The sequence below is a fragment of the Thermobia domestica genome, chromosome 13 (genome assembly GCF_964235325.1).
Source record: "Thermobia domestica chromosome 13, izTheDome1.hap1.1, whole genome shotgun sequence".
Lineage (NCBI taxonomy): Eukaryota > Metazoa > Arthropoda > Insecta > Zygentoma > Lepismatidae > Thermobia > Thermobia domestica.
The window spans coordinates 84,112,947-84,134,818 of NC_137466.1; the positions used below are offsets into that span (position 1 = coordinate 84,112,947).

Consider the following 21,872-nt stretch of genomic DNA (forward strand, 5'->3'; position numbering starts at 1 on the left):
TCCAAGATCTATACATAGCATTCACTTCCTTTGTGAGTCTCCCATCCTTTACTTGTGTGAATAAGGGGACATGCACAGTGGGAAGGAAATTCATGATCATATCATAACAGAACGATGCTGAGTAGACAGCGCAGGTTCAGCTAGCAATAACCGTAGAATTACCAGACTCTTGGCTGCTACCTGTATTACCATTTGGAGGGAGGTCAAATTAGTTCTACTTTACATTTATTGCAGATTGTTACATTATTAAAGCAAAATTATATATGTAAAAACCGAGAGAGAGATAGTACCTTGGTAAAATTGACACTCCCCAAGGATATTTCTAAGGTTAATTGTTACACTTTAACCTCAAATAACTTTTGATTATACTAATGTTTACAGAGTTGTACGTATTTCTTGTATAAATAAATAAAACTATTAAGATTATTAAATAAATTATTCCCTCATTTATTTTTATAAGTAATGAAAAAACGCGATATTGTATATATGTATATATATTCTGTCACCAATCTCTTTCATTTGATATCAATGATGTCTTACATGAAATTATTCATTACCATATGTGGGTTAGCGTCTACCATGTTGAATTTTACGTTACTAAACAATACTTATAATGTCACTTTTAAAACAATAACGATTCCGGTTAGGTTCTACGTGCGAATAAATGAATTTACAGACACATGAAGAGTATTGCCTGTATGTAGCTTCGCTCCAGTAAGGATAATAAACTATTTTAGACAGAGAAATGCATGATGATATTTTGTTAGCGTGTAGAATTCGATTCGTTATTTCGTTCAGATGAAAAACAAAGGGGAAAAAGTCGATATCTGTCTTAACATTGAAAACAAGACGGCATTGTATTTTTCGTCCTTGAGGAAGTGAATGAATCCAGTGCAGTTTCAAGAATCTTACTTGTTCCTGTATTAGTCACCGGAATATACAGTAAAAAAAAAAAAAAAAAAAAAAAAAAAAATCTTACTGTCATCGTATTTAGTTCGATCTGGAATCTGACTTAGCTGTTTTTACGTTCTCATGAATGAAAACCCACGTCACGTTAACACGAAACAATGCAGTGTAAACAGATCAACCAAAATGCAAAGTAAAGCTGGAGCGAGGGGAACAGACGGGAGAGATTTCTTTCCATTCAAGTTACTTACGTATCAACAGCAGTAAGTGAAGAACAGCATTTGTGAATGGTTCGTTGGTTGAAGGGGAGGGGGGGAGACAGCTTTTCTTCAAGAGGTCAAGTCTTTTAAAACTAAGTGTATGTGTATGTATATACATTTATATGCATTTATCTGGTTGACACGAATTAGCACCATGCAGGACAGGACAAGTAGTAGTTTTCTTATGAGGTAGTCGGTTGTCAGGACAGTTCATGAGATTATCGCTGTGGTACACAGTGTATAGAAAACATGACACAGCTATCTGTGTTGAGATGGAGCGAGTTAACATTGTACTCTGGTACGTGAAGGTTTCGTTGAGTGAAACCAATCATAGAATTGTGATGTTTCTGATTATAGTGTTACCTTTTATACACGAGCTTTTGATGTATTTGTATGATAAATGTAAATGCGACGTTTTTGTTTTTTCTTTTTATCAGACTCTTCTCTAGAATTTCTCACGAGTAAATAAATTCCACAATGTTGTTAGGAACAAAGAAATGTTTAAAGATGAGACATCCATTAATCTTACTGAGTTATAAACAAAATGGTGTAGATGAGTGTAAATTCTCATTTATATTTTTCGAGAAACGATAGCCACGCCTCAGATATAGTACAAATTAGGATTAATTCTCTAACTTTAGTCGGGGGCACGGTGGCTCTGTGATAGAGCTCTTACCTCCGGACCGTAGGGGTCCCTGGTTCGATCCCCGGTCAAGTAAGTTTGTGGTGGACGACATTGTGTCCTTGAGTTTTTCTCTGGATACTTTCGTTTCCTTCCACCAATTCTTCTATCATAATCCACTTGCTATAATTATCGTCTCCCTTAGCCTTAAGGCATAATTGTGGAACGTTAAACTCAAAGATTGGTTTAACTGTAATATTGTTCAAAGGTAATAACACGTATCAGTCGATAGATCAAATCGGGCTGAACAAAATGGCATTCTTGAGGATAATTTTTCATGAGAAGATTTTCGAGAAAATCGAAAAAAAATATTTTTGTGGCATTAGGTTTTCATTCTCTGCCAAACTTTGCTAAAGACAGTAAAGAAAGACACAAAATTTATATTTATGAATGATTCTATGCTGGTAATTGAAATGGTCAGTATCCATTTATAGGATATGGATACCTACTGTTAAAATAACTTTTAACGATGAAGATATTAACGGGTTGTCTCCATTAACGAACTCGACCAAAATAATCTCTCTTGTTCTCTGTTGTAAAAAAAAAAAGTTTTTAAAAAAGCCTTCGTTCAAGAGATCGTGTGGGATAACGGACAGACGAATAGACGTACTAATACATAGCATGATCCTGATAAAACACTGTCTATTAGATTAAAATTGATTGTAAAACCAAGCCTTTTATTACTACATTAACAAGAGGACAGTCCACACTATGGTTAACAAGATATAAAAAAAACATTAAGTCTTAAACTTGAGTTTTAAATATCTTTCACTTAATGGCCAAGTAAGTTTCTTGTGGACCACATTGTGTCTGTGGGTTTTCTCAGGGTACTCGTGTTTCCTCTCACATCCCCATTCTACCAATCGTTCCACCATTGTCTATCTGCCTATATCATCGTCTCCCTTAGCAAAAAATAATAATAATAATAATAATAATAATAATAATAATAAATAAACGTGGGACGTTAAACTGAAAAGATATCAGTAGTAGCATGAATTAAAAGTACTTTTAAATTTTTGTCTAATCAATTAAGCAGGATGTTGCAGATCTTCCAATTTAACATCGAAAGGGCTCAACAACGTTCAAGATAGATGATCAAGATCAAAGGCCATTTTAGACTTTATATATTAATTATGTATGAAACGTGGAAATGAAGTCTGTTAGGGCTTCTGTGCTTAAAGTAGGTGTTTCGGGCGCTCACCTACAGGAACCGAAGAAAATCTGGATGAATACAGGCAGAATGATTGAATCCGAAGCTGGGATATTCTGATTACTTCGGGGCGAGACCACTAAGTCAGGGGAGCAGTTATAGGATAGCCAATTGCTTCTCTCTGCGGTTCAAGGGGCCAAGCACACCGATAATTCAAGACCTGGAATAAATAGATGGTTTGAAAATTAAAATTAAAATTAGCACTCTGAAAAAAAAAACTGAATAATTATGGCTTCATTATATAGGTAGTCAGTCACTTGTACAGTCCGCAGCAAAAAACCTGCAACATGAGCATGTAAGTCTATTGTGAAACTACGCCTAACAGCGCAAGGAATTAACATAATGCTAAGTGGCAAGAATCACGCCAGGAGAAATCTCGGTGTTCTCAACTGCACACTTATTTTGGAGCAAAACACTTCGTCGTTTCACAATCAACTTACATGCTCATGTTGCAGGTTTTTTGCTGCGGACTGTACACGTCAATTAGTGTCAAGGAGCCAGAACTTCCACAGTAGGTTTTAGTATTAAGGGAAAACTCTTATTGCCGAATTAGCGAGGAACAGCAATCTGATGTTCGATTTTTCATTGGATGACGTGAGGCATCAGCGGCAGAATCAGATTTGTTAATTATGCCTCTGGCTTTAACTAACAGTGGCGTCGATGGTGAACTCTATAATCAATTCATCAATAATAAATCCAGTTGCCTCACTGTAGTTGGTAAACACCACAAGTTATGTACCTCATCAAATCTCGAATCTCTACCAGACAGGATGGTAACCATTTTCATACGTATATTGAATTTAGTTCAAAGATCCAACGAAAGCCTTAAGTGTTACTTATATGATTATATAGAGAAGTAACAGCATATACTATAACATTAGTAGGCTGTGTCTGGCCAGTATATTCTCGATAGGTGTGTTAAAAAAGCCATTCTCTCCTTGCGGTTAGTATAGGCGGGACAACGTTCCTGTTCAGAAACATCACATTTAGATAAACACATAAACAGGAGGCGGTTAAAATAATATTTCGAAACTGGCTCCATCATCTCTCGGAGTTGTTGTGTGAAGCGTATTAATTGATATTGATTCATTAGCCATTGAACTTGTTTCGAGAGGAGCAAATCCAGTTCAATTTCAGACTTGCCTTGTCAATGTGTTTCCTTATTTTCTCACGTGATATGATATATTTCAGATGTTGTTGATCTTATACTGCCATTTCCGCAGAGTTAAGCTTCTCTCGCCCTGCCTTCTGTATACAGTTCATGGATCATGACAAGTGTTTGTACTTAAAAGTTCAGTTTGCGGTTTCTTTTTAGGAAAAGTAAACTTCCTGTTTCGTACCGAGACAGGTTACTCTCTTTCTGCTCATTCACGCATTAGCTTCGCTAAAACAAATTTATTAAATTAATAATTAGTTTAATTGTATTTATTTAGTAGCATGTGAACATAGTAGCATCTACAAATTAGCATTATATCTACATTAGAGGAACTGTAGGCCCGTTGTCTGTATGCTTTTTTAGTTAATTTCATCTGAAACGTTTTTTAATGGAAGGTTTCACACTAAACGAACCCCTCAAGTTAGGTGAATTTATACTTTAAAAAATATAAAATTAAATATTTTGAGAAATAATTTTCTTCCAATTATTCGAATGTTCGGAATTTGAACAATGATTTATTATACGAATAGGCTTGTACCTAATTATTCGTATAATTATGATGTTTATTGTTTTTCGAATATGGAATCACTCGAATTTTATCAGCAATAATATAGAACATATTATCCAGAAGATAGGATCAGAATATCTTCAATTACAAATCATTGCGTGAAGGCTTCATCGTAAACAAATAGCTTGTTGCCATATATTTGGTGTATTATGTGCAGAAGCCGTTTTCGTGTGAGTTATGTATTGTTTGAACTTTGGAAATTCTATAAAATGTTTTGAAACGAGTCAACAGTTGTAGTGAAATACATTGGGGCTTATGCAGAGTCGTTCTGACACTAGATTAGTGCCATACTAAAGAGTTCGACTAACATATGTTTCCTGCAGTAGTCAGGCCTTTAGTATGACGGTAATTAGCCTATACGTCGAAACTAGACTGCATAAGGCCCTTGTAAATTGTTGTTAATGCTAAAATAATCATGTAAAATAGACTGAACAATATCACCCATATTTTAAAGTACATGCGAGTACAAACACTTCATTCACTAGAAAGAAACAAAATATATCTACTACCCAGTAATGGAATGGATCATGAATCACGACTTTCGTCCGGGTCATTCCCATCTGGGTCTCCCTTCTTATACCCGGTGACGCGGGCGGACATGGAGACCCAGACAGACTCGAGGACTAGAAGCAACCGAACTATCAGTTTTGCAGCATTTCTTCCGAATTTTATAGTTAATTAATGACGTTCCCTACTCGAGCTTGAAATTCATTTGCTTGATTCACGGTGTGACATTTTTAAATCAAGATACATATCATTTAATATGTCAAGTATAATTTCATGTTTATTCGTCTTCCCATATTGAGAAAAATAATACAGTGGTTTTTGAACATTAGACTATGCAAAAAAAAAAAAAAAAAATCAATATCAAAATACTGAGCTCAGTTTACATCTTATATATTCTGAACGGTAAGTTATACAAGTTCGCACGATTAAATTTTGACAATCCTTCACAAGAGAAACAAATACTGTATCTTTTCTGTGATTTTGAAGAATTTATACTCTGATAAACCTTGTAGTTATCTTCCAGTACAATGCTTTGACATACACAGGCACAAACAACAAGCGCGATAGGAAAATGTAGATTTAGTGTGAAGACACAGAGGACACAATCGTGTTCGTTAGGATTACATTTGCAGCCTGACACTCTAGGCTATTTCCCATATGTATGACGATGCTATTCCTATTGTCTCCGGGTCACACTGGGTCATGGGTCTATCCCTGTCACATTGTTATACGACACCAGTGCGACGACCAACGACATAGTAAAGAAAACAATTGTAAAAGTGGTAGTTGAAATTAATGTGTGCATATATATATATATATATATATATATATATATATATATATATATATATATGTGTGTGTGTGTGTGTGTGTGAGGAGTAATACTTAGTAATACACTTTTTCTTTGTTAACTCTGGTTTTCCGGGATTTTACATTTCTTTCTTTCAAATTTTGGTAATTCTGTGTACTATATTGAAAATACATCAGATTTAACCTACACACATTCGTAATCCAGCCTGATCACGATAAAACGTTTCGTAATATTGCGACAATGCATTGATAAATTCTCATGGCAATTGGAAGGCTCACATTATTCTCTTTGCTTAATTTTTCGCAGTGTAAATTATTTTATGTAGTAACCTATAAGTACTTTTATTTGATTTGATGAATATACTCATGTATTTCATCCATACTTACGTGGAGCAGTCAGAAAGTTAGTTGCGCTCCTTCGTAAGTATTTTCGGCCAAAGGCTATTTTGATGAAACTGTGTGGCAGCACTAGAGACCTGCACGGGCCGAATTTTTCGGCCCGAGCCCAATCCAGCCCGAACGTACCTAGGCCCGGCCCAGCCCGAGCCCGAAAAGTTTTGGAGATTTTCGGCCTGAGCCCGGCCCGGCCCGATGAGTTTTCAAAATTCTTGGCCCAAGCCCAGCCCGGGCCCGATAAATTTTAAAAGTTTTTGGCCCGACCCCGGCCCGATAAATTTTTAAAAAAAATAGCTTGAGCCCGAATCTTTTTCAAAATTTAGTACTAAATTTCAGCTAACCCTCAGAAACATTTTCTAAACTTTGGTTCACAACCTGACGCTTGCCTTCGGAATGGTACCATTGCCTGCTAGAACTTTGCCTGTCATCGAGAGAACAAAAACTCCATTCCCTGTAACAAAAATTTAACTTAAATGATTTTTAGCATAAAGTGAAGATGGCAATATTGTTTAGCGACAGGCCAAACATTTTCACCCCTTCTTGTCATATTTTGGGTTCAGTGAAGGTCAAGGTCAGAGCTCAATTTACCGCATAATGCCTGCAATCCTCTATAGTGAAAGTGGAGCCGCTAAGCAACACAAACTATAAATAGCTATTGCATTCTTTGTAACATTTTTCACGGACACACTTCAACGTTGGCTTTATTCCAATTATCGTTTAACGAAAGTCAATAATTATTAAAGAATTGCAATTGATCGGCCTCAGCCCGGCCCGACCTGAAGAGAAATTACTGTCGGTCAGCCCAAGCCCGGCCCGGCCCAAAGAAATAACAGAGTCGGCCCGCAGGCCGGGCCGGGCTTCGGGACGGGCCCGGCCCGTGCAGGTCTCTAGGCAGCACTGCAGACATGTAGCTGTATAGGGTGACGCAGCGGCCTTCAGAGCCAAGTGGAGAGCTGTTCTGATAATCAGTCCTAAATATGTCTCGACAGCTGCAAGTGGCGTCCAATTTCCCGCTTGTTGATATTTCCCTGTGTAAAATGGCACAATTATGCTGTATCTGGGAATTTGTTCAATAAATAAATAAATAAATAAATAAATTAGAAATGCGTATAGTGATTCGTCGTTTGTGGGCTAAAAGTTGTAAGTGCACTGAAATTTATCGGCAGTTGCAAGAAGTGTATAGTGAAAATGTGCCCATCAAGCTATCGCAAAGTGGTGCAACATGTTTTAGAATATGCAGCACAACAAACGTGAGAACTTCTGACGAAGTTTAGGTGGAAAGTGTGGGATCACCCTCCGTATAGCCCAGACCTTTCACTGTGACTTCCATGTGTTTGGTCCCATGAAAGACGAACTTTCAAAGCGACGATACCACTCGGATGACGAGGTGAAAGCTGCAGCTCAAGAATGGTTATCGGGCATTGGACAGGATTTCTTTGCAGAAGGCATAGAAAAACTTGTACCATGCCTCGACAAATGCTTAAGTAACGGAGGTAAATTACGTTGAAAAGTAGATTGTGAATGGAACGTTATGATACAAATAAAGTTACTGTAAATTTTTTTATCGTTTTATCTTCTTAAGCAGTACAACTTTTTGACTGACCCTCGCAGTTAATGTGTTGTTTCTTGATTTCATCTATATCAGCTGTGTCATTGGAAGCACTATTGAAAAGATCAATTTTACATAGCGAAGCATAGCAAAACGTCAACGTGCTTTGTGTGTATTATCAAACAATACTTATACGGTAGAGAAACGTGTGATTTATACATGTTACAAATTGGCAGTATTTGGGACAAAATTGTAGAGGAAACAGTAAACCTTCAAGATAATGTTTTTTTTTTTAATTAATGACAAACAAAAAACGTTGCTCCATAAAATATTCAAATATAGAATGTATTCTTTACTTATTAGACACTGATGCACGTTGTTAATCTTAAATCTTGGTAATCTTGTGAGTAAATTTTTAAAAGCAATTTGACTTCAAATGTTAACATTTTTTTTCTGTGAATTTTTATGTAATTTTAAGGGAATTTCTTGTTTACTTCAAATGTTAACTTTTGAGTAAATTCTTATGATTTTAACATGATTTCTTGTCTACGTCAAATTTTGATAATCTTTCAAGTAAGTTTTTATGTGATTTTAAGAAAATTTCTTGTTTACTTTAAATTTTGGTTGTTTGAGTAAATTTTACGAAATGTTAACAAATTTTTTTGTATACTTCAAATTCTGGTTTTAAGTAAATCGTAATGTAATTGTATCAAAACTTTGTTTTCTTCAAATGTTGGTAATCTTTTGAGTAAATTCGTATTTAACCAAATGTTTTTTTCAGTTCAAATTTTGGTAATTGTTTGAGTTAGTTCTTGTGAGGTTGTAACAATTTTTTTTTTTTTTTTTTTTGAATTCAAAGTTTGGTAATTTCTAGAGTAAAGTCCTATATGATCTTAACCAAATTTCTTCTTTACATTAAATTTTGGTAACCTTTTGAGTTAATTCTCGTTATTTTTAAAGCAAATTCTTACGTGATTTTAACAAAATTTCTGGCAAAATTTGAAGGAAATAATGTAAAATAATAGATTCTTAATCACCTGTAAGATAAGTTGAGTATACAGTATTGTAGTAGTTTGTAAATTATGTTTTGTTGTTCAGAATTTATTCTTTTTAACTGCAGTTCTCTTCGGAGTCTTCTGGATCAACATTTCTATCTTTCATCCTTTAAAACAAGATAAACAGCAAAGAAGTTCTATCGCATTTGATCAGCGATATTTGAGAGGTAGAAGTTCATAGTTTCCGAAAGAGAGGAATTGTGTTTTAGTGGAATGATTTTTCCATTTTGTTTCAGTAAAAAGAGAAGCGAATGCTTATCTGTAGATTATGTATAGTCCTTAAAAACATTGTGGGGGTGGCTGAGAGACAGAATAGAAGGGATTTGGTATTGGTTCCACTTTTGAGGGGGGCAAGATTAAAAAGGTCCTGCATTGGATTGGTTAGGAAATCCCACCCGTTCTCTTTTATTATTAATGGATATAGGAGTCTGGATGTTTTTAAAGAAAGGAAGAAATAAAAGGTTGGAGGTATATATATATAAATGTATCGAGAGAGCCTGACGCCCTGCCTTTTAACCATTAATCATCGCTTGCGATACAACGCTTTATCCCAAACTGACATGGAAGGCGCTTGGATATACATATTGGTTGAAGTTAAGAGAACAGTCGGCCGTCGTTGTCGAAAAGAAGCAAAAAGATTTCTGTCCGTACCGACTTAAAAAAAAAAAAAAAAAATACTTAGTCATTGCTTCCCAACTGTTTTCCACTGTATGTATTCATCCTCCATCTATCCTTTTCCAAAGTAGTTTTTTTTCTTTCTTTTCATACTTATCCTATAGGCCTAGAATATGGGTCTTCCATGGTGTAATAGAAAATCATTTTAACACCATATCTTCAAGCTATCATTTGTAATGTCTAGGGTATATTATTTTTTTCCTATTGTGAATAGTTCAGATCTTAAATGTGTGCTATTATGAAATCAAGTCTTTGAAAAGTAACTACTGTACATTCTGAGCATTCCCTGTTTCCGCATTAGTTCTTATTCTTCGATGAATGAAATGACTCCCATATGTGTAAGAAATGATAATGTGATTTTAAACATTAGTTAAGTTTAAATCTGCTCATGATAATGTATTATTATTATTTATCAAGTATGCTCTTACACTGATGCACTTGGTAGTAGTTTTGTTCTGTCAGCAACAAACGTGTTGATCTATTCTTGAATCTGGTTATATTATTTAAAATTGTTGCTACTTGTAAATAATATTAGCTATGTAGGATAGAACGGCGTTGGATTCAATGAAGCTGTTTAAATAATTTTGGAAAGCACCTTTGAATATAGGATGAAATAAAATCCTTAGAGACCTATACTTAAATTTATTGAGAGATTAGGTGTTCTGAAGCCTGATCTATCTTATCCTGTATATCTAGTATTTAATCCGAGAGGAATGTCGTGGTTATATCGTAATGTATACATCTTCGGCGCGGGAGACCCGGCTTTGATTCCCGGCGGAAGCTTATGTAAATCGGATTCCAGGTTAAACTGTAGTCCACATCTCATAATAACCTCGCTGCTGAATGGGACGCTAGACCCCAACTCAACCAGTATTTAATCAAAATGCTTGCTACACTTGTGTATGAACATGTATATAATGAATCGGTGAGAAATGCGAAGAACGGAAGTTTCGTTTTTTTAAAACCCATTTAAACAAGATATGAAAATAAAAATTGATCGTATTAAAAATATATACAAAAATCCTGAGTTTGGAGCTTGAATCCTTATCTCTGATGAAATTCTGAGTACTCTGCTTTAATGAATAAAAAGAAATAAGAAGGCAAAACGGAAAGGGAGGAATATGAATTCATCTTCAGAGAAGGAGAAATTGAAAAAGTGAAGACAGTTAAATGAATAACTATTTCCGGATTTAAAAGTGAGAAAGGCGTGGAATGTACGATTGGACAAACAAAGCAAGCATCCTAAGATAGAGGAGACTTCTTAGGGTGGAAGAACCTAATGACTGCAGTGTTTCCTATGTGGATTAGAAAAATAGGGCGCTTCAAGAAAACAAAGAAGATGTAGGCCTAGTGGTGGAGAAGAATATGCATTGCGTGGACTGTAGAAACAAGCAACAGAGATGAACGAAAAGAAACAACAGAAACTATCGCACTTCGATCACGGTGGAGAAAGAAAAAGAAAATACGAGTAACTCGTTAGCAACATAATTCGGCATTCAAAATGAATTAACCCTTTGAGGATCATGCATAAAAGTATTATTTTGAAAAAAAAAAAAAATGGTGCATATCTAATTAATATGGTACTTAAAGAAAAGTTATATGTAGAAAATATTGATTTTTCAGTATTGTTTTCGTATGTGGTTTCTCGTACTGGCCTGGGTAAAAGGTAATTTCATTTCTGTACACAACATGGCAGCAGTAATTATAATCAGTGCTACAACGTGGCAGGCCGGTAGCCAGTCCAGAAATGTAGGGGGGGGCTGAAGTTAGAGGGGACCCGATCCAACCATATTATAGTTCATTTGTAAGCCTACTCTGAAAATTTTAGGGGGACCTGTCACCCTAGACTCTCCCTGGATACGGGCCTGCAACGTGGTTTCACCATGTAACTAACGGAAAACACAGGAAACGGATGCAAAATATTCAAAAATGGTTTTATGACGTAACTACTGGGACGAAAAGGGTTAAACATCACAGGACGCGGTGACGCAGAATTTAGGTGATGCCTGAAAACACACGCCCAGAACTGCGACCGCTCAAGACATTCCTGGATCTTCCCATGCTGTATAAACCAATTCAGGAGGAGCCTTGTTATGGCTTCTAGCTTCAACTATCTTTAAAATAACTCACTGATTGGAGTGCCCAGTCGGGACCAACTCACTGGTTGGGACTTCCAAATATCCTCCAGCACCGATGCCAACTCAGTTATTGAAGGCTTCCAAATGAATTGCTGCACTAGGACTCCGAAGAGATTTGTTACAGGGCTGCTTTTCCCTATAATTACCTAAAAGTATGCCAAGCCAACGGTGTGGATTTCCATACAAAACAAGTAAACAAACATTCACATTTTCATTCTCTGTGTTGTGTATCGTAAAATTTATATTGAATCCCGAGTATTCGTAAGATCAACATATTTGAATATGTGAGTTTGTTTTACTACTACTACTACTACTACTACTACTACTACTACTACTACTACTACTACTACTACTACTACTACTACTACTACTACTACTACTACTACTACTACTACTAATAATAATAATAATAATAATAATAATAATAATAATAATAATATGGAGGAGAAGAAGAAGAAGACATTTTAATCCTAGTTTCAACAAATATCGGTAATAAAATCTCTGGGAAGTTGGTACCGAGAAATAAAGAGAAAAAGATAATCGCTTTGACATCTTGACCTGTAGATACAGCTAGATGTGTTTGTTAGCTATCGTTATCAGCTGAAGTTGACTTACATACAAAAGGCTTCATTGCATGAGATATTGTAATAGTGTTTACCTCGTCTTCTTTCGTGTAAGAAGTGTTTTTTGTGTGATCTTCCGTGATTTATCTATTTTTAAAAAGTGTAGTTCTTATATACAGTGTTTTAGTGCTTAGTTGACCCGTGCAGTGATCTTACAAATTTTGGTCCGTAGTGACCTGTAAGGAGGGTTCTTAACCCTATTTTTGTTCATAGTATCTATCATTATGATCCTAACAAGTTCAAGTGATTACAGGCCACCCAGAAAGATTCGACTGGTAAGATTGATTTTTGATGTTATTCAATTCTTTTATATAAAATACGTATTATATTGATCATTGTCACGTTAATTGTTTTATCTTTGCGCGCTATTATAAATGCTTTATATGTGTCTTAATAAAAGAGGAAGTCCACTGACTGACTCAATGAGCCACTCATGGTCAGATTTGTGAAACTACTATGCACAGAACCTTGACATTTTGTGACTTTTTTTTTTTTTTAATTGATGTATCCTAAGGTGTGAAGGGCTTGAATGATTTTTTTCTCCCCGTTCGACAGATGTCCGGAACGTTTAGACATAAAACCTTGTAATTTTGTATAAATTGTGTTCTTGTGTTTTAGGCTGCAAATAAGGTGAGGTTTTGGGAATTACGTATCCCAAAGAGGATTAGGAATTTATAAATAGGTGGTGTTCGCCACATCTCAGAAACCATAAGGCGTAGAAACTTCAAATTTTGTACAAATGTTCTCCTTACACCCTAGGCTGTAAATAAGACGAAGTTTCGGGAATTGCATTTCTTTAGGAGGATGAGGGCTTAAATAAATAAATATAGTTGGCGTGTTTGTATTATTAATTTGCATTCAACATCGAAGACGAAGAGAAGTGGAATGCAGAAAGAAGAGATGAAAAATATTGTCCGTTGGTAATACGCGGGCTATATTTTCTACGCTAATATATTATTCATGAAATCAACTCCGAACGATTTTATTGAAACTTTGAACTTCAGAAATCGAGGTTTGTCATCCATAAAAACAACATATTGTGGATAATAACAGTTACATTTAATGTTTACGTTGTTATGAATAAATGAAAGGATTATTATTATTAGTAGTAGTAGTATTTAAAAAAGAAAGCCTTATACGTACACATTTTCTAGTACGAGCTGAATGAATAACCTTATAGAAGCTCCAATTATTTTGATTTGTTTTAAGTTTGATTTTTGTTATGCGGTAGATGTTCAGTTTCGAAACAACATGCACAAGTTTTGATTAAGGAATCATGTCAGGTTGTAAAACTCACCATGGTGGAACATATGAATAATATAACCTCTTCTTTTTGATGTCTCGCATGATATGTTTTCTATCTATTCTGAAATGGTTAAAAGAGAAACGAGCAGGATATAGTGCACTTAAAATTATGAAAGGTAATATGTATATATATATATATATATATATATATATATATATATATATATATATATATATATATATATATATATATATATATATATATATATATTGCATGTACAAATTTGTTCAGAACCTTGTCTAAAGAGTTAAAATACGAAACTGTACTGGAAGAGTTATTTGATGTCTGGCATTGAAGTAATCAGGTATTTCCTATAAATTGTATTTTATTGTTTTAAAATGCCCATTATATTTTAGAAATAAAATATTGTTTAAAATGCTATGCTGTAAGATTCGTACTGTTTCCAATGGGCCGTTTATTGCTGAAACAACTAATCCAATACATTGTGATTTCCTTAGCCAAAATACTAAACAGAATAGAAAATTGACCATTTTAATTTATAAAATTTTCATCAATGGTATATTGACATATATTTAAGTTATAGATTGTGCATATCTTTTTTTTTTTTTTTTCAAAATACGGTCAAATGGAGAGAGAGGACAAAATTGGTAGGATGCCACTCTTACAATTTGATTATGTAGGGCATATACATACAGTATATATTAAGTAGTTTCCGATATATTTTAATTATATCTTTCTCACCATAAACTTCCCTCGGTTGCGATTCTGTATTTCAGCTTCTCTCTCAGCAAAGTGAGAGATGGAATTTCTCTCGTACTTCATTGTGTTAGCCTCTGTCTGAAAGATATGTTGCTTTTATCATGGAACACCCTGTACATAACTGTGTATATGGTAAAGAGGATTGTTTTCGTATGTGATTGTGCATTAGTTCGAAGAAAACAGTAACTGATATTCTGATATTTTTTCAAGTATTTTTTAAAACTTTTATTTTAACCGTTGATGTAATAAGAAATCGTCACTCGTAAAGTTCATGTTCTTCTTGAAATTCAGAGCGAGATAAGACTTAAGAGTATACTGCGGAAGGGAATCTGTGTAAACAAGTCTGTTTTAACTTAAAAACGAATTATTCTCTTTCAGTGTTAAAGAAGAAAAAAAACGTAGAGATAACACAATCACAATGCGGTTCACATGTACTATACTTATTCTCTTATCAAATGAATGGTAGAGACACGGATGTTTCAGATGAGATAAACTCCAATTAAACTCTGAATTCAAGTTTATGATAGATGATTTATTAGTCTACAAGGTCAATTTCATTTAGACTAAAGAGTAATTACGTTTATTTATTTATATATATATAATGTGTGTGTGTGTGTGTAATGTTTAGGAGTTTAATGCTTCCTTTAAATTGCAATGTTCACGGCACACTATTACCGGTACGGTTCTATACCATTAATTTCGAAATTTCCTTTCTAAAGAAAAGGAGGGAAACCTATCTTTTCTAAAAATAGTTTTAAATTTTTCAATGGGTTTATCAGAATTCCAGACAGTAGCGTCATTTCAGAAAGCTGATACTTTTAAATATCTAGAGTCAATAAATATTAAGAGATCAAAACCATATTCACGAAGAAATTACATATAGACTAAAAGCAGGGAATTCGTGTTACTATTCAATTCAAAATTTTTTGTCGTTGCGAATTCTGTGAGGAATTTGAAGCTTAAAATATACCAAACGGTAATCATGTCTTTTGTCCTGTATGGTTGCGAAACATGGTCGCTTACGCCGGGGAAAAATCGTAGATTGAAAGCATTTGAGAACAAGGTCCTGAAATATATATTCGGACCCAAGAGAAACGGGAATGGGAAATAGCGGAAACTTCATAACGAGGCACTATATAATTTATACGGTTCATGAAACATTGTTAGAGTCATCGAGTCTGGGTGGCTCAGGTGGACAGGTCATGTAGTCAGAATGGAGGAAAGTAGGAACGCTTTCGAAATTTTAACTAGAAATCCAATCGAAAAATGACCACTAGGAAGACCTAGGTGAAGATGAGAGACAATATTAAGATGGATCTCGCAGAAATAGGAATTCAAGGTATCAGCTGGCTAAGGACAGAAGTCTATAGATATCTTTTGTGAACGCAGCATTGAACCTCCTAGTTTCATAGGCCGTAGAGTTAGGATTTCAGATTTTTCCAGGCGAGGAGGGTAAAATGTATGTGTTTCTTAAACTCGAGGGGAAGGGATAATTGATTCCTGCTCTTCCAAATGACGCCCCTGATTTCAAAATTATCCAAATGACTGACACTCCATCTCCTGCAAATGTACAGCAACAAAATCCACAAATCTTACAAGCTTATGAAACTGTATTATTAGTATAATAATAATAATAATGAAATGAAATGAAATTTTTAAGTTTTACGTCCCACGGTTATGCCGGTTAGGCTAAAGGAGACGGTGATAATGAGAAATGAAGGAATTGGTGGAATGAAGAAAGTGGGAGGAAACGGGAGAACCCCGAGAAAACCCACGCACACGGTGTTTGTCCACCACAAAGTTCACTTGGCGGGAGCAGGGTTTGAACCCGAGACCCTTAGCACCAGAGGTGAACGCTCTACCACTGAGCCACCGCGGCCCCAATAATAGTAATGAGTCAATTGTATAAATATAATTACATTATTTAAAGAAAGTGAATGAAATATTTAATTTAACTTGTGTATACCTTTTTTTTTTTTATATGTTCGGTTATTCACAAGTTACCTTTATTATGTAGTTTTGTGTTAGTTGAAATAATCGGATTTTCTAGTTTCGATCACGCTACGATGACGTCATTTATCTACGTAAGCTAATACAATACATTTAAACATCTTTTGCTAATATAGGTCATTTAGATTTAATTTACAAAATTTGTATAAATTGATGAACTTTCCATGCTCTATAGGAAGGTTTTTTTATTTATTTATTTATTTATTTTTTTTTAGAAATGTTTCAGTTATTTGTATTCATAATGGCTAGGTCGACAGGTCAAATTAACTGAAATAGGATTATTTTCGTGTTTGATTTCCACATGTTTAAGGATATGTTGTCCTGTTTATAGACATGTAATCCCCCTCTGACAAATGAAAAGAAACCAAATATTATATAGAATTACTAACTATTTAGAAGAAACTAAAATTGAGTATACTTAAAGTACGACAAAAGTTAGTATTTTCTGATTATATTCAGCCATTTCAGGATAGACTGACTGTAAGAAATTTAACAAGATTTTCAATATCTTTGACTGCTAATTTAGAAACAAGCAATGATTTATTTACCAATATAATTCATAAAATAGTGGCTCTGTTTTCATATTTGGTACAAGTTTCAAGTTGTTCCGAAACCATGCAACTAAACCAATAGTGAAATTAAACTGAGTCCACTTTTGTCTGTGATTAATTGTTATTACATAATTTGGATACAAATTACGGAATTTAGACATGCAGAATGGATTTGTAGTAACTTTTCTTGACAGTTATTCAGTTATCAATACGTACGAGAAAAGCGAATTCATAGCCTCCCATTTTTATAGCTAATGTCCACCATCTGTCCAATTCGTGATAATTTCCAGTGGAATTCATAAATGATGTATTTTAACAGTTTAATATTGAATTCTGGGACGAAATAAAGATTTTCAGTCACCTAATTTAACCTGAAATGAAATTGGGTCTTGGAAGTTTCTAAATTTACCGTAAACACATTTTATAGAAAAATGCATTTTCAGATAGATTTTACATATTGTTATATTTTGAATGAAAGTTCGTATTTCGAATTATCTGAAATGGCATTGAGATAAAACTAGTTAGTCATTTCTTACAGTAGTTCGAATTGCAATATTTTCTCATTTAATAAGTATTTCTAGTAAATTCATAACAGCAAAATATTTTCCTTTAGTGGTATTCATTCAATTTCTGATCAGATTTATATGGACTTGGCAAATTAATTGGTGTATAATTATTATTTTACATGTGTAAATATACTTATTGAAGCCACTGGATCAAGTAATTTATTTCTTCATAATAATATAAATGTATATAATTTTATTTCGAGTGAAAGAGAATAAATAATTTTTATTAATACATGAATTATAATTTAATTCAGTATATGACAATGTATTTGTCGATGGTATGTTTCATTTCTGTTTACTAGCCACTGCAAAGTACATAAACACTTTCGATTAATACGAAGTTTCATATTTTATGCATTTTTATTTTCTGTACAATTGGATTATCAATGAATTTGGTGCATTTTAAGAAAAACAACAAGGAAGAATAAATATTTTGCATTTCACCTGAAATATTCTGCAATAGTTCTGATACTTTGAATAAGAAATGTATGATTTGATAAAGCTTGTTTAATCAAAAGTATATATCGCCAGATAATATTTCCTACTATCTGTTACAGAACAGTAGATCCGAATTTATTTATCTCAATTAAATTTGACTGTCAAAATAAACTTTATTTCTGAAAAAGTTGTTTTGTTCTTTACGAAATTTGAAGTAGCTTGAGAGATATATATCTATTTTGTAATTTTAATTCTATTTTCTTTCTCAGCGGCAATAGAGGGCCCACGGGGCTATAAGCATACCATAATTAACTATACTTATTAAACTGAAGTTTAGTTCCGCGATTTGTGGATTTTTTCCCACTTCAACGTCCTATGTTATTCTCTTAAGAAGAATTAGTGAAGATGAATGATTATGAAGTACGTAATTGGTGGAATGCGAATGTGAGAGAAAAAACGGAAGAACCCGAGAAAACCCACAGTCACATTGTTCCACCTTATCTCATATGACCTGTAATCGAACCAAGGATTCTCGCGCCAGAGGTCCATCATTGTGCTACCGTTCTTCTCGTTGTTAATGTAGGTTTACCGTGTCCAATACTAATTTCATGATCATATAATTGTAGATAAAAATTAATAGTAGATAAGCCCTTTAAATACGGCATATCGTTATTAACTGCCTAAGTGTAACTCAAATGATACAGTTACTACTATATATATATATATATATATATATATATATATATATATATATATATATATATATATATATATATATTTTTTTTTTTTTTTTTTTTTTTTTTTTTTTTTTTTTTTTTTTACTGTAGACTAGTAAGTAAAGGGACTTGCGCTATATTTACAGTAACACTTCCGCTGCATTGATAATATTATATATTTGCCATCTGTGTTTTTACTTAAAAGTAAGCCGGCATATACAAACACACTAGAAATAATAATAAAAATATAACTAGAGTGCGTCAATGTGTGGATGAAAACGTATTTAATTAGATCACAGTGCATATTAAATCTTAATATGATAGTGATGATGGTGAGTAACCTAATATTCGAAAACAACATCCGTGTTATGTTGCGAGACAATAGCTTCATTGTATGTATAACATATGAAACACATATTCTCTTTGAGAATCTCATTACATTAGGACCAAAAGAACAACATTGAAAACCACTTAGTAGAAGTAGTTGTAGTATTTTTCTAATAACGGGGTTTGTGCAGTTTGTTAGCAGCGCTGTTGAGAATATGGTGGGAGGAAAGCAAAATTAGTCATCATTAAGAAAAACAAGTTATCAATTACTAGCAGGCAAACAAACCAATGATTCGCTTTATTTACAATGTGGACAAATTCCGAGCGCATAGTCGGAAAGAGTGGCTGTAACCCAACAGGAAAAAAATACTATTTACATATTAATTCTTTATTTTCAGCTTACACGTTAAAAAAAATAAATATACAAATAGTATTCCTGTAGTTCTTAGTGTGGATACTATGTCAAACACATCATACTTATTATTTGTTTTCTTATCTGATTAGTGATAATTAGTGTTCAAAATCGCAAAAGAAAATGTCAATAACCCTTCTTTTTCCATCATCTTCTGTCAGCCAATCAAGTACGCACGAGAACTCTGTGTAAATACACAACGTATGTACGTATTCCAATCTTTTTAATTTATATGTCAAGTCCTCGTAAGAGGAGACTGTTTCGTCTCATGTTTCCTCTATGTGCTTACTCTACAGAGCAGAGCAATCAGTTGCAAAAACATCATCTCGGCGGCAGCTACTTACTTACTTGTCTGTCTTCTATCTATCTGCTTGACACTTGGCTTGATTTCTTTATATATGATAACATTTATAAGACACAGAACACCGTTGTATGTTGCACCGCTATATAGGTACTGGGACGTAAAATGTTCATGTGCTGGGCGGTAATTAGGAGACTCTTACGTGCTGGAATGTTGAAGTGCATTTCGAAGAAGACTCCTTCACAAAATTAATAAAAAATCTGCATTTACAAAGAAAAAAATATGCATTATTAAAAAATTGTAAGTGTCTGCAATGCAGGAAGATAATTTTCTCACGAGACGATGGTTGTAATCTCAGTGTGTAATAGATTGATTTAGCTATTTGCAAAATGAACGTGAGTAATACATTTTATTTTTTTAATAAGCAGAGTTACGGACAGATGTTCGAATTGTTACGAGTTTTTGTGTCTGCTATTTTTAGGACCCTCTGCACTGGTTCCTTAGAACTTTCACAAAATTAATCAGAACAGTACATAGAGAATTTGCTTGGTTGCCTTCTAGAGTAAGATGCGTAAGAGGAAATTCCAGAGGATTCGTTGTACTTATGGAATACAGTACTTAATGTACTTCTCGTTGATGGAAATGAGACCTTTATATTATTTTCGAAAAGAATAAAATTTGGTTTGGTTTGACAATAAAATAATAAATAAATAAATGCTCTTAAAAGTGACTCATTAATTCTAAAACTAAAATACAGTAATTTTCTTGAAATAACAATACTTGGACCGTTTAACTAAAATTTTAAATGAGGACCATCATTTTGACCCACAAATGCAAAACAAGTTTGCGTCTGTCATGTCATTTTTGGTAACATGATAGATTACCAAAAATATTATCAGACAAATTACGAAGTGTTCGAAGCTGGGTAGAAGCGCATTGAAATGTAAAAGTCTTCATGAAACAAAATGAGACCGATATTGATGGAAAAAGACTTGTAAAAGAAGAAAAATGAAACATTATTTATCTCAGAAGGCGGGAAAGGTTTGTAGAGCATTCGCCTGGATGCATGGAGTTCTTGGTTCGATTCCAGCCCACACCAAGTAAACTTTGTGTTTGACAAACATCTTGTGTGGGTGGATTCTCCCAAATACCACTTCATCATCATCGTTTACCTAATCATAACCGTCTTCCTTAGCCTCGGTGCATAATTGTGGAACGTTAAACTAAAAAACAAAGAGCAAAAGATTAACAAAACAAGAAAGACAATTCGCTGTAGAAGCTGTAACTAAGTTTAAATATAGGTTATTACGTGGAAATTAGAACACAATAGAAATGCATATAATTGAAAAACATTTATAGAAGGTGAGCCAATGCAGATCATAACTATTTGCTAGAAGTTGTCGAAATTTGTGTCCTGACCTAAAGATTGTCACAGTGGGTATGAGATTACGTTTTGTTTCTCTATCTTCAAATGTAGTACCATTTTGTTCCTCGCATAAAGACCAAAATGGATTCCTGTCATTCTTTTGCTTAACATGCGAAAAGCCTGTTTCCACATACATCTGGCAATTTTGAAGCGTGATGTTGATCTTGAGTAACCATGGTCTTGGCAATGTATTTGTATTCATCGTCCCATACCTTCTGTTTTAAATATTTAATACTTTTCACACTTTTAATCAGGATGGAATCCTTTATTTACAATGATAGAATCGGGAGAGTAAACTGTAATGGCAGGTGAAGGTCGTCTTTTTGAAATTGATGCAAACGAATACGGAAAGCTATTCTCCATTATATACCCACCTCGTATATGTTCAACTGTCTCGAAAGAAGTAGGGGATGGGTAACTGAGTGCATACTAATGTTGTTAATTTGAATAACCATATGGCTATTAGCTATTCCATCAAATAATTTTTATTACACGAAAATAATTTCAATTATTTTGAATAGTTGAATACGAAATTATGCGAATTTTAGCAGCACCAGTATATTT

The 21,872-nt window shown here is 34.0% G+C and overlaps 1 protein-coding gene across 5 annotated transcripts in view; it reads left to right on the top strand.

The window, feature by feature from the left end:
- Positions 1 to 21,872, top strand: part of cnc (NFE2 like bZIP transcription factor cap-n-collar) — a 546,339-nt gene that overhangs the window by 245,676 nt on the left and 278,791 nt on the right. The window contains exon 1 of one of the 5 annotated variants that reach the window (XM_081735989.1): positions 12,569 to 12,810. The exons of the other annotated variants lie outside the window; for them this stretch is intronic. Within the exon in view, the coding sequence (XP_081592115.1) occupies positions 12,760 to 12,810 (51 nt within the window). The 5' untranslated portion in view covers positions 12,569 to 12,759. Of the gene's footprint in view, positions 1 to 12,568; positions 12,811 to 21,872 lie in introns of those variants that run through there. 5 annotated transcript variants of the gene reach the window in all.